General features: G+C 38.6%; 1 protein-coding gene across 2 annotated transcripts in view; it reads right to left on the reverse strand.

The window, feature by feature from the left end:
- Positions 1 to 14,204, reverse strand: part of FRY (FRY microtubule binding protein) — a gene marked incomplete at its 3' end in the record, with an annotated part of 160,306 nt that overhangs the window by 96,007 nt on the left and 50,095 nt on the right. For both annotated transcript variants that reach the window (XM_080363189.1, XM_080363188.1), the window contains exons 5-13: positions 12,737 to 12,827; positions 12,254 to 12,333; positions 12,057 to 12,137; positions 10,824 to 10,992; positions 8,278 to 8,370; positions 8,085 to 8,183; positions 6,051 to 6,152; positions 1,526 to 1,629; positions 931 to 1,039 (exon numbers count right to left, since the gene is read on the reverse strand). In XM_080363189.1, the coding sequence (XP_080219315.1) occupies positions 931 to 1,039; positions 1,526 to 1,629; positions 6,051 to 6,152; positions 8,085 to 8,183; positions 8,278 to 8,370; positions 10,824 to 10,992; positions 12,057 to 12,137; positions 12,254 to 12,333; positions 12,737 to 12,827 (928 nt within the window). The remainder of the gene's footprint in view (positions 1 to 930; positions 1,040 to 1,525; positions 1,630 to 6,050; positions 6,153 to 8,084; positions 8,184 to 8,277; positions 8,371 to 10,823; positions 10,993 to 12,056; positions 12,138 to 12,253; positions 12,334 to 12,736; positions 12,828 to 14,204) is intronic.

Genomic DNA, 14,204 nt, shown 5'->3' on the forward strand with positions numbered 1-14,204 from the left:
GTAAAAATATTGCAAATCATTAAGTTGCTCACTTCTGCTACTTATTTTCTTTAGAGCAACAGAATGCTGAAAACCAGTTTAATCAGGATTTATTTAAATGTATGGAAAGAAAGACTTTCAGAAGCACGCAGCACATATTGTCAGGTCTAAGCTTTCAACACTGCTGTATGTTGACAAATTCATAAATTTATAGCATTTAAATATAAAATGATCCATTTTGGAAATAAAGCTTTTAATTATTTAATTTAAACTGTGGTAATTATGATACTAACATAGTATTTTATATAAAAGGAGCTTGTTCACAGATGGTGCAGTTCATGGAGGTTTTTAAGCATCTGTTTAATTAATTCCTATTCAAAGACTTTAAGTATGTGCTTAAGTGCTTTGCTCAATGGGAATGTTTCCTGAATTTAAGCAATAAAAGAGATCAAACTTCCAGCACTATAGGTTAGTTGATTTTAGCAATTCCCATTTGAACTGATGAAAACTAAATGTGTCAAGTACATGCTGAGCGTGGTTTTCCTCTGACCTGCTGCTTTAAAAGCTGCGCAACTGCCTGTCCCATACAGTCAGAATTATTCGGTATCAGGATAAAATGTGGCTTACTATTTTGAACTTTACTGACAGCCAGAGCCTGTCAACAAATGCATTTTCTGACTTGCTGGCAATTCCAAAAACTGACCCAAAATACATTTGAGTTGAAGTGAATATATTTTTATTCATTTTCAGTGGAATAATGTTAATCAGAACCTGTTGTTCAAAAGAAATATGCCCCAGCTCCATCTATAGTTTTATCATTCCCTAGAAGAAAGATATTGACAATGGGGTTGCAAAAAAACCAGAAAATAGAAGTTTACTTGTTTGTTAATTTTTTATTAGAAAAACAAGTTATTCATCAAGTGAAAAGACATATGCCTGTTTCTCCCATACCTGTGCAATAAACTGTATTATCTTCACAAAGATGTTTAGCGGCATATCTCTTGGCACAACACCACGGGACCCTTTTGGGAAAAGTGTTGTGACAATAGTAATAAGTCGACTGTAAAAGAAGGAAAAAAGCATTAGAGATTTCTGGACCTTGCAGACATTCACCTACCATGGAACTTAAGTTAGAAATCCTACCCCATTTAGAAAGACTAGAATATATTTCTTTTGAAATGAAAATGTAATGGGGTATCTTGTTCTGACCCACTGCTACCAATTAAATGTGATTATTTTATTTCATTACTATAAGTAATAATAAACAATCAACGACATGCCACTACAAAAATATTTCTAAATCTAACCAGGCAAAGACTGAGTTTTATTTCTTTCAAAAGCAGAATCACTTTATACAATAATTTTAATAGGTGGGAGAATAACTGACGGTGCCACAAAAGGGAATACTTCATTGTGCACAACTGAGTTTTTTATTTCACAACAGGAATACGATCAATTCAAAGGAGTTCATGAGAACTATAAAACCTTTTCACTGGCAGCATCCACGCTACAAGGCCTGGTTATCATTACAAATACAGCATCTTACCTTTGGGTAGCTGTGTTGCTTTCACATTTAATTCTGATCATGTAAACCCACAGTAGTCTGTACAGAGATTCCAGTGCAACTCGAGCCATTTTTGGGTCCTTATTCTAGATAATTATAAAATGTAAGGATAAACTTCAGGCACAAATTAGAAAGTAAGTTCTGCACTTAACAGATGTCAAGGTGTAGTGTCAAGATGACACTACAAAAGATACAACCTCCGTGGCCAGTGCACCACTCCTATGGCAGCAAGACGCTTAATGCATCTGACCTACCTCCCCTTATGTTCCTCAAGTCATGGAAAAACCCAAGAATCAGGTTAGTTAAATTAGATACATGTTACAATTTAAATCCTTTATTTGAAAACCACCTCAATTTGACTCTGAAAAGAAGACCTAATCTTCAGTTTATTACATCAATTCAAAAGCTGCTGTCCTATGGACTACAAAGAACACAACAGATAAATAAATGTACTGCACATATTCAAAAGTCAAAGGACAAAAATCTGTGGATGCTTAGGTTGGTCTGATTAACATGGCACCTGGGATCAGCTGGACTGAATTGGATTATCTGTCTCAATTGTTGTTTATTTTTAGAAACTTTTGAACTAGTACAAGATTGTCTTTGGGTCTCTGATGATATGCAGATTTCTGTTTCTGTGGTAGTTTTAGGGGTTTTCTGAGGAGGGTGCAAGTATATGAAGTCCAACCAGATGGTATACCATGTGTTGGGCTATCCTCCGGGTTAAACTTCAAAGGAGTCCAGTACACTTTGACCTGAGGTAAGATTTGCCTGACCCACAGTGTGAATCTCCATGGCAAAGAGCAGAATTTTTGTCGGCAAACAAATGTTGAGTCACAGATCAAAGACAGTGGTTTGATCAAAGAAACTGCAACCAATGCCATCAATAACTTTTGAATGTTTATCAATCCAGGTCCTGCAAAATGGAAGGAAGACAACCTGGCAATGATATGGGATATGGCTCCAACTTCCAACATGCCATCTGTCACAAGCCTAGGAATATGAACGCCTCCTTGGGTTGAAATTTCCATTTAACTCCTTGACAACACATATTATGCAATAAAGCTTTAAATGGAACAGATAATTGAAAATCCTTTTCACGGAATCACAGAATCATTTTGGTTGAAAGATACTCTCAGGATCATCGAGTCCTACCATCAACCCAACACTGGCACTAAATCATATCCCTATTTTTGTTTATTACAGCAGAATATAATGGTTGTAGCACGTGATTAGAATAAGTAGTAAAAGGAATGACGACGTTTAAGTGGCCTATTAATCTTTGCAAGATTTTAAAACAACAACATTTGTTACAATCAATTTGTTTAATAACCTGTTTACTTTCAACCCATTTTTCATCAGGTATCACCCTGTCTGTCCTTATAAATTGCAGTCCTAAGAATCTGAATTCTTCAACAGCTGATGGAGTACCTTTATCAACATTTATTCTCACTCCAAAGCTTGCAAGAAAACATCAGACACTGTGGCTGAGTTATGGTAACAAGAGCTTGTGTGGCAGAGGAGGAAATCATCCCTATAAGCATAAGTCCAGATATTACAGTGGTGAGATAGTTCAGCTGTGAACACAGTTAAGATGAGATGGAGGAGAAAAGGGCTGAGACAGATATCATTGAAGCTTTCCAAAAACATAATAGTACACCAGTTTTCCATGAGAAACAGCAAACTGCATAGTAGAAGCAGGATTGAAAAGAAGATGATAAAAAGCCTGAGAAACATCCAGGGAAATCATGGGCACGTCCATGGGCAAGATCCGTGCAAGTGCATGGTGGCTGGGTCCCCAGTACTCTGAGAAGCACATAGCGTGTCTGCCTTCGGAAAAATGAGAGAAGTCCACCTCCAATTGAGTCTCTTTACTACTTTGAGGGTTTTTGTCAACAAGAAAAACCCAGCCAGCAATCCTATTAGGACAAAGAGTATTTGGCCTAACGTATCCAACATCTTCACTTTCCCAGCAGGAGGTGTTGGCACTGAACGTATTTCCTCTACTACTGCTGACAGTGCCAAATTTACTGAAGTCGATGTGGGCCTTTCAAACACGGGAGAAGTCGGCAACAGAACTCTGCCAGGATCTGCTCTGTTTCTTGATTGAAAACCACTGCTGCCCTTTATCCATTGTTGTTGCTCTTCTAGAAATTTCTTCTTCAATGCCTTGGCCTCTTCTTCTGTGATTGGTGGGGGAGCAACCGGACTGCCAGGAGTGAGGCGCATTTTCTTTAATTCCTCCATTTTTGTTTTCCAATAATAAGGCATTAGGTCCGGCCCATTCAGGCTGAAGGGATATTGTGCTGGTACCCATGGATTCATTCCTGAGACAGGCATTGTTTGACCCATTCTTTGTAAACTAAGTTCTGCACCCTCAGTTCAAGTTGTAGTGGAGCTTTCATCTTGTCACATGTTGTTTGGAGACAAGGAACTGTTGCTTCCACTGGAAAAATCTGCCTCTAAATGAAACATAGTGCTTTGACTCTCTGCTATATAGACTTCCTGCCTTGAACAGTTTTTTTAAATAAAGTTTAGTTAATGATAAATGTTCCATTTCAAACCCAGGAGACTTATTAACTTTTACATCTCTTTCAACAGGATAGTATGAAGTGCCCTTTGCCCAGAATTTAGTCAAAGTAAAATATTTCCATGTCCTAGCAGGAGTCTCCTTTATTAATTCAAGAGAATAGTTTGTTTCTGTAAGATCAGAGATTAGCCAGTTTATATTAAAATCAGAAGTATTACTAGAATATAAACCTTTTAGCTTTCTCAGCATATGCTTGATCTTAATGGTTTTGGGAAGGAGATCATGCTCTATGGGGTGTGCAGGCTCTGAGAAACCTGATCCATTTTGTGGTTCATGGGAGCCCACACAAGATCATGAAGTCCCATAATCAGTCCTAGTGTGCACAATTCTCCGTCTACTGAAGGATTTTCCCTTCTTGGTTATCCAGCTCTTCTTCCAGCTGCATGAGTTTGTGTTGGGCTTTGAGGTGCCAGTCTGACTGCTGAAGTGATTGCTTTGATGGTTGGGTCATCTTCTCCTCTGTACTGAGAAGGAATGGCCAACCACATTCTTCATTTAACCACATATTCAGCTGCCGTACCTTCCCCCCAGACTAAAGATGGAATGTTCCACCACATTAATCTATGAGCCCTATGAATCAAAGCATACATCAACAAATTAGAGATGGCAAGGTGAATTCCAATTTTATTTTCAATTGGTAAGGTAAGAGGAACTTTACTTATATTTTCTCTAATGGTTTTGAATAGTTTGTCAGGATTTCCCCAACTTTCACGAAAATCTATATTCCCAGTTGGCTCCTCAAAGATCTTACACCTGTAGACGCCTTTTCTAAAGCTTGCATAACCTCATAAAAGTCCATAAAATTAACTGCAATAAAACATGTTTATTTTCTGAATCTCTTTGCAAATAAGGTTCTAATCTATCTTCAGCAAAAGCATGTAATTCAGGCACAAGTGGAACATTTGAAGAACAATGAACATTTTGAAGAACTATTTTAATAGTAGGATCTGTAAGAAGAGAGTCAATACAAATTGTTTCATTGAGACAAAGTACAAGAAGAAAGCAACAGCAATAGAGGATGTCACATATTCCTTGTTGATAAGCTTGGGAATTGAACTTTCGGAGAGCTTGGGAATTGAACTTTCAGAGAACAGGTTCCTTCCAAAGTTTGCCTCTGAGCTGAGAAAGTGGTTGCATGTTCTACCTGTGCTGTTTGCAGAAGACTCTTGACCACTGGTTCTTCCAGTGGCAGTTCAGAGGCCCTTCATTTGAGCTGATCACTTCACTGCACTTCTCACATTGGCCTTTTCAGGTGGGCACAGGACCATCCTTTCATATGGATCCACTTTAAGTGTGGAATGGGACTTTGCACAAGTAAAAGAAACACGGAGGAGCAGTAATGATAACAGCACACGTGTACTCAACAGTATGTGCTGACCAGGAACTACAGCAGATTGCAACGGACAGTCAGTCTTAAACTTCAAAGATCTAACAAATGGTAAATTAATGAGAATGGATACATGAAGGAAATAAAATAGTTTAGGCTTTTTAAATGCAACTTAACAGTGTAAAACAGGCAATGGAATCAGTGTCCTGCGACTAGTTCCATTCTGATGAAGTAATAACAAATGCTTTGTTTGAGAATGCCTTTGTGAAGAAAAGCAAGTTAATATTGGGTCAGTGTTGGTATGTCATTCAAGCTAACAACTTTCATCAATAATCTTGCCTGTCTCACAGCTGTTTGACTCAGGTTTGGTTTAAGTTAGAGAAACACTAGAAAGTCAACCTAGGTGCAAGAATACTTTTTTTAATTGGAAAAGAATCTGCACAGCTAAAGAATTTTTACTGTTGGGAATAAAATTAGGTATGGAATCAGATAATAGCAATAATCTAGCACATCTACCTAAAAGTGATTTCCAAGAGATCAGTAGTGCATATTCAAGCTCTAATACAATATTAAAATCAGAAGATACTAACCTTGAGATTGGATAGGCAGTTGTTGAGGAAAATATGCCATCTGTTTAAAAAGAACTGCTTCTGACTGACACAAAGCAGGCATGTTACCAAAGGGTACAAAGCCTAAACAAGAAATGAGCGTCAATACCACATTATTTGCATGTCTACACAACATAAAATTAACTTAACAGAGCTACTGTAAACTTAAAGCTCTAACTCCTCCATTTTTTGCAATACGTTAGCCAACATAAACACATTCTTAAATAGTACAATTTAAAATGAACCCTTCTTTAAAGCTATTGCAGGTATGTTTTACGTATGAACTAAAACCAACCAAATGCCTACTTATAGCAGTATAATAAATCCAAAGATGGGCCACAATATTCCAGATTCACAGGGCTAATTTCTGTCAGTTAACTGAGAAATGAAAGCATGGAAATAACCAAACTTTATATAATAACATCAGGAACCACAGAAATCATAGGGATTTATGAATGCTCAGATGTCTATTACTCCTCAAATTCTGTAGTCACAATATTTACTGAGAGACATGTCAAACACCCTAAAGGATTGTGTTAAAATACAGGCGATGCCTGGATCTGCTGGTAGTTACATCTTGCAAAGTAAAAAATAAAAAGAAGGCAGAATATAGAAGTTCAAGTACTGGAATCTGGACTAGCTCACACAATGTAATTTTAGATAGAAAACGAGGCAAGACGAGTGTCCCTATCCTGCCTGGACAGTGAGTGCACAGGTTCACACAACACTGGTCTTGGAAAAGAAGGTCCTGTTCAGCCTCTAAAGAGTGTGCTTTCTTACCGGGAGCCTGAAAATATGCACTGCAGCTATTTCTGCCAACTGTTTGCCTTTCCCCTCCTCCTCCTCCTCCTCGCAATGTTTGTATTTCTAATCACACTCTCCCAAGAATCTATTCTATTTTGTCACTTTTAACTATGTAGCCTCCAGTGTGGTATGTGTAGACAAGCAATCAAATGCTAAGCCCCAGCTGTGCAATCCTTTCTCAGGCACGTAGTATTGACTTTGGCAAGTGCAGCCACCAGTTTGGGGAACTTCTATCTCGTGTAAAAACTGTACAGCAAAGCTCGTACCCTGCTGCCATTTCAACCGTGTTTTATTAACTCGGCAGGGTGGAACAGAGCCACACAAACACAAGCAGAGGGAAATCAGAAATACATCTCGAGTGTCCCACTAATTCAAACTGGATCAGGCCTGTGCTCCAGGGTCTGCTCGCACTCTGCCCTGGGAGCAGTGTGAGGGTGGCAGCAAGCGCAGTGCCCTCCTGCAGCCCTCCCAGCAGATTCACTTGTGCCAGTGACCAGCATCTGCTGGGAGCACTGACAACAGGGAAGTCTTTTTGACTTTCCCATAGAATGAAGGAGGGGGAATGACAACTTTCTTTACTAAAAAGGTCCAAGACTTCCAAAGGGATCAGCTAACGCTGCAGCGCTGACGTGCACTGACCCAGTTGGAGAGACAGACTGCTTAGGGCGGCCAGCGTCAAACTGACTCAGATCTTCATTTAATTCAGATCAACTCGTGCTTCCAAAAATACACTGCAGTGCCACTGTTCATCTCACAAGAAAAAAATGAAATAGGGAGCTGCACAGTAGCCAAGTTACGGATTTAAAAGGGCACGTATTATACATTTTTTTCTTCCTGCAATGTATTATTTAAGCCCCATGAAAGAATTGTTCCCACATGCCTCATTTGTTCTCGCTTGACAAGAAGTGAACTCTATTCTCCCTCCTCTCCTAATGTTTACACATAACAAGTATGAGAAAATCTAACCATTTAATCATCACAGACCTAGAAGCTGAAAACATCTGTTTGATTCAGACTGATTCTGATCGTATTCTGAATAAAATAATTATGGTTATTTTCTGCAAACACAATAACCTTGCAAATAGAAATGTATTGGTTATAAAGCCAAATGCAGAAAAAGGTTTTGCAACCAATTCTCTGAATTTCCCCAGAGTCTTGCTCAGAGATATTTCTGACAAAGAATTTTAGCCTCTGCTTCTTAGGGTTACTAACCAATGAGTGCTTCTTTCGTGAGGAAAGTTCAAGTGTTGTATCATACAGGCTTTCAACAAAGTTCCTTAGACAGGGGACATTCACTTCATTTTTAACAGCCTGCAAGAAAATTTCATGTTAATAAAAGACTGTTTCACAAGTTGTTTTACCTAATTTGAAGATATTATGCAAATAACCTGAAAAATAAACTCACAGCAGCTACAGGGACAAGAATTTCAACAAACAGTCCTGCCAGTGCATGCTTGATATCTTTGTCTTTAACTTCAAGGAAATAATGTGCACATTCCTAAAAGAAAAGAAAACAAGGAGCATAAATTATGTATCAGCTGGAATAAGTACATCTAAGTGTTTGCTGAATGCACATGAAGTGTCAGTGATTATTATGTTGCAAATCCCACTGAAAACATTTATCTATTAACTTCTAAATCTGCATCTTGCAGCAAGCACAAAGCAGGGCTTATGTTGAGATCAAAGATCTGTTTCTCTGACCGTGATAATCCACAAACTCTCACTGATTCCAGCTGTGGCCAGTGTTGTTCTGGGGATGGAAAGGGAGCTGGAGAGAGGGGCTGCCCTCCTGCCTCCCCTGTGGGCACCTTCAGGAGCAGGAGCAATAGGCCACACGGACTGCTCTGCATCACGCTCTGGGAGGCCAGAAAAGTAACGTACTTCTCTGCTAAGATACTCAAGGCAAGGAACAATCTTACTGTAAATATTTAAAGATCAATTTCGCTGCTAGGATCCAGTGCAGATTAAGGGTCAACACAGAACCATGCTATGCGACGGAAGAGACCTCTGTTTCAAACGACCGCAATTTCCAGCCTGCAGCTGTGGACTGAGAAAATAAAAATGTACTTTTGTCCTAACCACGCAGCAAGCTCCTGTCACACAGCTGTGCTGCTCAGGAAGCGCGGGAGGGGAGATAACCATCCACCCACTCTCGTGTTTCTATACAACTCCTCCGAGGATGACAAACCATGTTGCCACAGTTACTTCCTCCTCTCTGGGTCCAAGGCTCAAAAGCCACTGACGTTACAAGGATGTCCCTCATTGACCTTTTCTCCTGCACATGCGTGCAGAGCAGTTTACACTTTAGACCATGCATAATTTTTCCTGGCTGCAATGAGGATTCTACACCACATGGCTTCAGTCACTTCTGCTATGCAGCTGAGGCCCCTGTGCAAAGACAGGCTCCTTCCCGGGCTGGCTCTGCACCCTGTGCTGAAGACGGGCTCTGCTGGAGCTCGCTCCTGGGATCAGCTCACCTGTTAAAAGTGTCTCTCTCTACTGGAGCTGGTGCCACAGAGCTCGTAAATGAGGCACTGCATGTAGACACTCAAAATAACACATGGATTGGCCACAGAATTGAACTCTAAGTGTATTTCACCAAATGGAGCAAAACTAATTTTTCTACATACACAGTGCATCTTAGGATGCATTGAAGTACATATAAGAATTAATTTGGTGCTGAGATACCATAGTCATAAGCTAGGTAGAGAACACTCACATCTGAATTTTGAGTCTGCTACATGGGAGCTCTACCACTGATTTCAGTAGCAGTGAACACTGGATCCCAGCAGTGCTGTGCCATAAACAGACAGTCATTCACTCGTATTAGTCACGTGCACCAAACACACACTGCTTTGATATCTTGTCAGCTCTGGATAACTTACATTAACACATACTAAGATGTGTTCATATCATGAGGCATAAGGTAAGAAGAAAAATGAGCTGTTTCTATATTGTTAAACATGTTTTAAATATGTTGTTAAATATGGTTTAAAACACATCACAAAATTCAAATAGAATGTGCTTCCTATTCAGGACTTAGAGAAATGACCCTGTGTGTCAGTACACGTGTATGTGCATTCCAGTGTCAAATCCTTACTTGTGGGCATCTAACATTGATTTTTTACTCCACTGACACCATCAATAAGCTGATCTTTACATGAGGGTTTATATAAAACATGTATTTTACTGGATGAGTAGCTACAAACCATGTAGTCATGACGGTGATCCCAAGAAAAAATAAGGGAATAAAAAGACTAAACTAAATAAACCTGTTGATGGGAACAGAACCCATGGTACACTACCAGCAAGAATGCAGACTTTAAAAATGTTTAAACATAAAAGATTTTACTTCCATTTTACAAAATTATGTAATCTGTTGATTCAAAGCATTCACGACAGTCCAACTATGCTCTGTACTTGTGGGTCTCACAGAATGTACCCTACAGGAAGGAGGGTGAAGATGTGGTGGAAGGTGACAACATATCCAAAGGAAATTCTGTCCAGCTTTTGCCTCAATTATTTGTCTCTTCCTTTGTGTTTTTCTCCATTCAAAGTTCCTCTCCTCTCTGGCAACTATGTCAAGGGTGGAAGATTAACTTTGGAGGCAGCGAACAGCTAGGAAGACACAACTGGTCAGGGACACAGGGCAAGAAACAGCTCGGGGATGGCAGGGTGGGAGGTCTGGGGTCCACAGAACCACAACTCTTTTTGTTGGAGGTTGAGATGTAGGGACTAGGGGTATACGGCTGATGAAAAGCTGGCATGGAGTGATACACTGCAGAGACTGGAGACTGGAGTGCTTAATATTCAGAAGAAACACAAAGTAGTCGCACATACACTTACGTGGGAATGACATGGAAGATCTATTGAAGTATTACAGGAAAGATAAAGGGAAGACCATCATTCTAAAAGGTTTAGGAACCGCACTTATCTACTCAAGAATTTTACCTGCATAAACTGAAGAGAAGCTTCAAAGTCCTCCACAGGATACATCTTAATGCGAAAGAATTTCATTCCCATTATAAGACTGATAATGCTTTGAACGACATATGGGCTTTGTTCTTTATGCCGTAACTCTTTTAACTCTGCCATGAATTTCTTCTTTACAGCGGGAAATCTACGAATTCACATTGGTTAGTTACAAAAAAAGTACAGATTCACATTTGAAATGTATTGTAAGGTATATAAGTAGGCAAAAAAATAAAGAAGATTCAATCTTGGTTGTAAAGTATTACACCATTTCAATCAGTATGAGAATAAGTTTATTTTTGTTTTGTTTTCTTTCACTTCTGATAAACTCAATAAAGAAAACAAAGTATACAGCCTGATCTTAGTTCGTTTGGATAACCACATCTTTCCAATTATTTTCTTACCACACCTCTCTCTTACCTAAGAGCTAACAAAATCATTAGCATAACCCCCTCAGAGGTTTTTTAAAAATCCAAGATAAAAACATGTTGGCAGGAAGAAGCCATTCAGTCGTAGTAACACTTTAGTAATACACTTCACAGTTGGAGGAGAAAAACAGTATTTATGGAGAACAGGTATGTTTTGTCTTTGACAGTCAACTTGAAGCTTTAGATCCAGATGCCACTTCCCCTTTTGACTTTGACCCAGACAATTTAGAAGCCCAGGTAAGGCCTTAGCTGAAGTCTGTGAAAGTCATATGTTTTCCAGAACTCAAACTGCTTTGGTTACATCAAGTGTCTTCTGTCTTCACTGTGCCATCTGGGCTAAGAAGTGGAGGATGAAGGATTCAGAAGCAGTTATGCTAAGTTTTAAAAAGAAATCATTGCAGAGAAAATTTAAAATGTTGCTATGTTGGAATATAGCCATTTTTAGGTTTGGCCAGCTAGAGAAAAAATAGCATATAGAATAAACTGTAATTAAAATAGCTCTCTTCAGCCCTCTGGGCTTTCCACAGACGTCATCGCTGAGATAAGAAAAATAATGCTACTGTAGTCTCATAGAATTTATTTAGTATCATTGGACTAGATAGAGAAACGTCTGTGTTTCCCAAGAGTTCTATGCTCTAGGACACCTGGATGAACAGAGTGATAATGAGCTGAAATGATTTATTCCTACACTACCTTTTAAGAAAGTGGGAAAATCAGAATATTAACATGTTGAGCAAGTAAGCTTCTCAGATTTCCATCATGTTTGGTATTCAATTGTACTTACTTTGCTTGAGCTAGAACACCTATTACTTCTGCATACAAATCTGCAACAATGTGCATATTTCCAGTGTTAGGACCAAGGTACCTAGCAAAAGACAAGAAAGAATTGTAGGCTGAGAAAGTGTCCTGCTTAAACCACTACAATTGAAAAATTCAGCAATTTTTTTTTTCATAGAATTTTTGTGTGAATAAGAGCCTTACCCTTCTTTGTATTTAAAGTGCTTGAAAGCCAAGTTAATAACATCATGTACCAAACTGTCTATTACAGGATGAAGTGGAATCTGGAAACACAAAGTAAAACATAACCGGTAGACATATATTACACTTCAAGTTGTATACCTTAGTGCTTCTACTATGCCTGGGTATCTTCCCTACACAAATACGGTATTAGCCGAAATAGCATCTAGCTAACAAAACACTGAAATGAGCCAGCCATGTAAAGTTTATTTAGTACTGAAGATAAATAATTTAGCTCCAAACACTTGGCAAAGTAAAGTTTGTATGAGCACAGAATGTTATGTATTCTAGACGTGCAAGAAAGACAGCAACAAACAAGCGTGCAGTGTATATCTCCTGTTTTTATTAGACTCTTGAAGATGGAAATAGAAAGAAGAAGCCTAAAATTAGGTTGTACTGGTAATTTCCACATTTCCGTTGGTAATGAATAATTGAAGAACTCCATACCTGTTTCAAAACTTCTATTAAAACTAAAGAAAAAATAAAATCAATAGCCAGATCTCTTCTCTCCATTAAATAATCTCTCTGTTGTTCATCACTGCAAAATCAAAACAGGAAACAGAATATTTAGACTGTGTGTTGTAATTCACATTATATGCTTCCTCAGTTACACAAATAGAGATAACATGGAATTGCATTCTACTTTTTAAACTGCAGTCCAGCATTTCAGAAAGTAAGGCACTGATAGGCTCTTAAAATCTGTGATGAATAGACCAAAACTAACTTGTTACTTTTACTTTCTTTCAAATGTTTAAATGTCAATCTCTGTTTCCTCCCTCTTGTTTTCCAGGTTAAGTTCAACACAAAACTTTCTCAAAAAAAAACCCAAAAAAAGCCAAAAACCCAAAACAAAACCCCAAACACAAAGACAAGGAAACCTTTTGAGTCTATATTCTAACAAATGGATTTAATTTCAATTTCTTTGGTGGTGGCACCATTTAGACAGTTCTCAATTACACTTTGGAGACAAATGTAATAAATTATTTTGTACTATCAAATTCATATTTGGGCTTGTACTAACAGAGACCGTAACCAAACTACATCCTCTTTTAAAAACTGTTCCAGTGTTATTTTTTTAAACTTTGGCACCACTTGTTGAATATGCAAACACATTCCTTGTGCAGAACAACACAGAGGAATAAATGCCTGAGGGTGAGTAGCTTGCAATACAAATATGAAAAATATCAATTTGGATCACCTGATCACAGTTTCAAAGTGTACTGAAAAGATAACATGAAATATATAACACTTTTCAAAAATTAAACATTAGCATAGTTCTGCTGGCCATTTGGAGCAGTTACCACTGATTTCAATGAGATTTTTGTTTCCATCAATTCAGCACAATTCTCATGAACTTTAAGAAGTTTAGTGATTTCAGTTGTACTTATGAGCTTCTAGTAAAGCATGCATTTAAGAGTTCTGCTTGATCAGTGATTAAACAAGTTATTTGCATTTTGGTTGCCTTGGTTTCACATTAACCGGAGAAAGGCCTGGTTACATGTTATTTGTGGAACTCTGTCAATTGACAGAGTGGCCTTGGTTCGCTGTTAAGCTGACTTTCAACTAGAATTTGGGTGGAGTTCCTGAAGACAGGTCATCCTGTAACAGGCTTCTGTAGTGAGCTGAGAGAAGGAGGCACTTCAAGGCAAGGATTCATCTCACACAAAAGCTGACAGCTAACTGATGAACCATGCCTTCACACTGCCCACTTCCACTGACATAAAGAGTCTGGAAAAGTCTGATTCAGGTTTATGTCTACCTTGGTATTCCAACACTAGCTCCCACCTCTTCTTTCCAGCAACTCTTGCCTTCACTAGTTACTGGATTAGAATCTAATCCTAATGTGAAGAATTGCCTATGCATTTCCAAACACCAGGTCCACCAGTGTTGATTCTCCTGCTGTTCCATTAAAGTG

The sequence above is a fragment of the Nesoenas mayeri genome, assembly GCF_963082525.1.
Source record: "Nesoenas mayeri genome assembly, chromosome: 1".
Lineage (NCBI taxonomy): Eukaryota > Metazoa > Chordata > Aves > Columbiformes > Columbidae > Nesoenas > Nesoenas mayeri.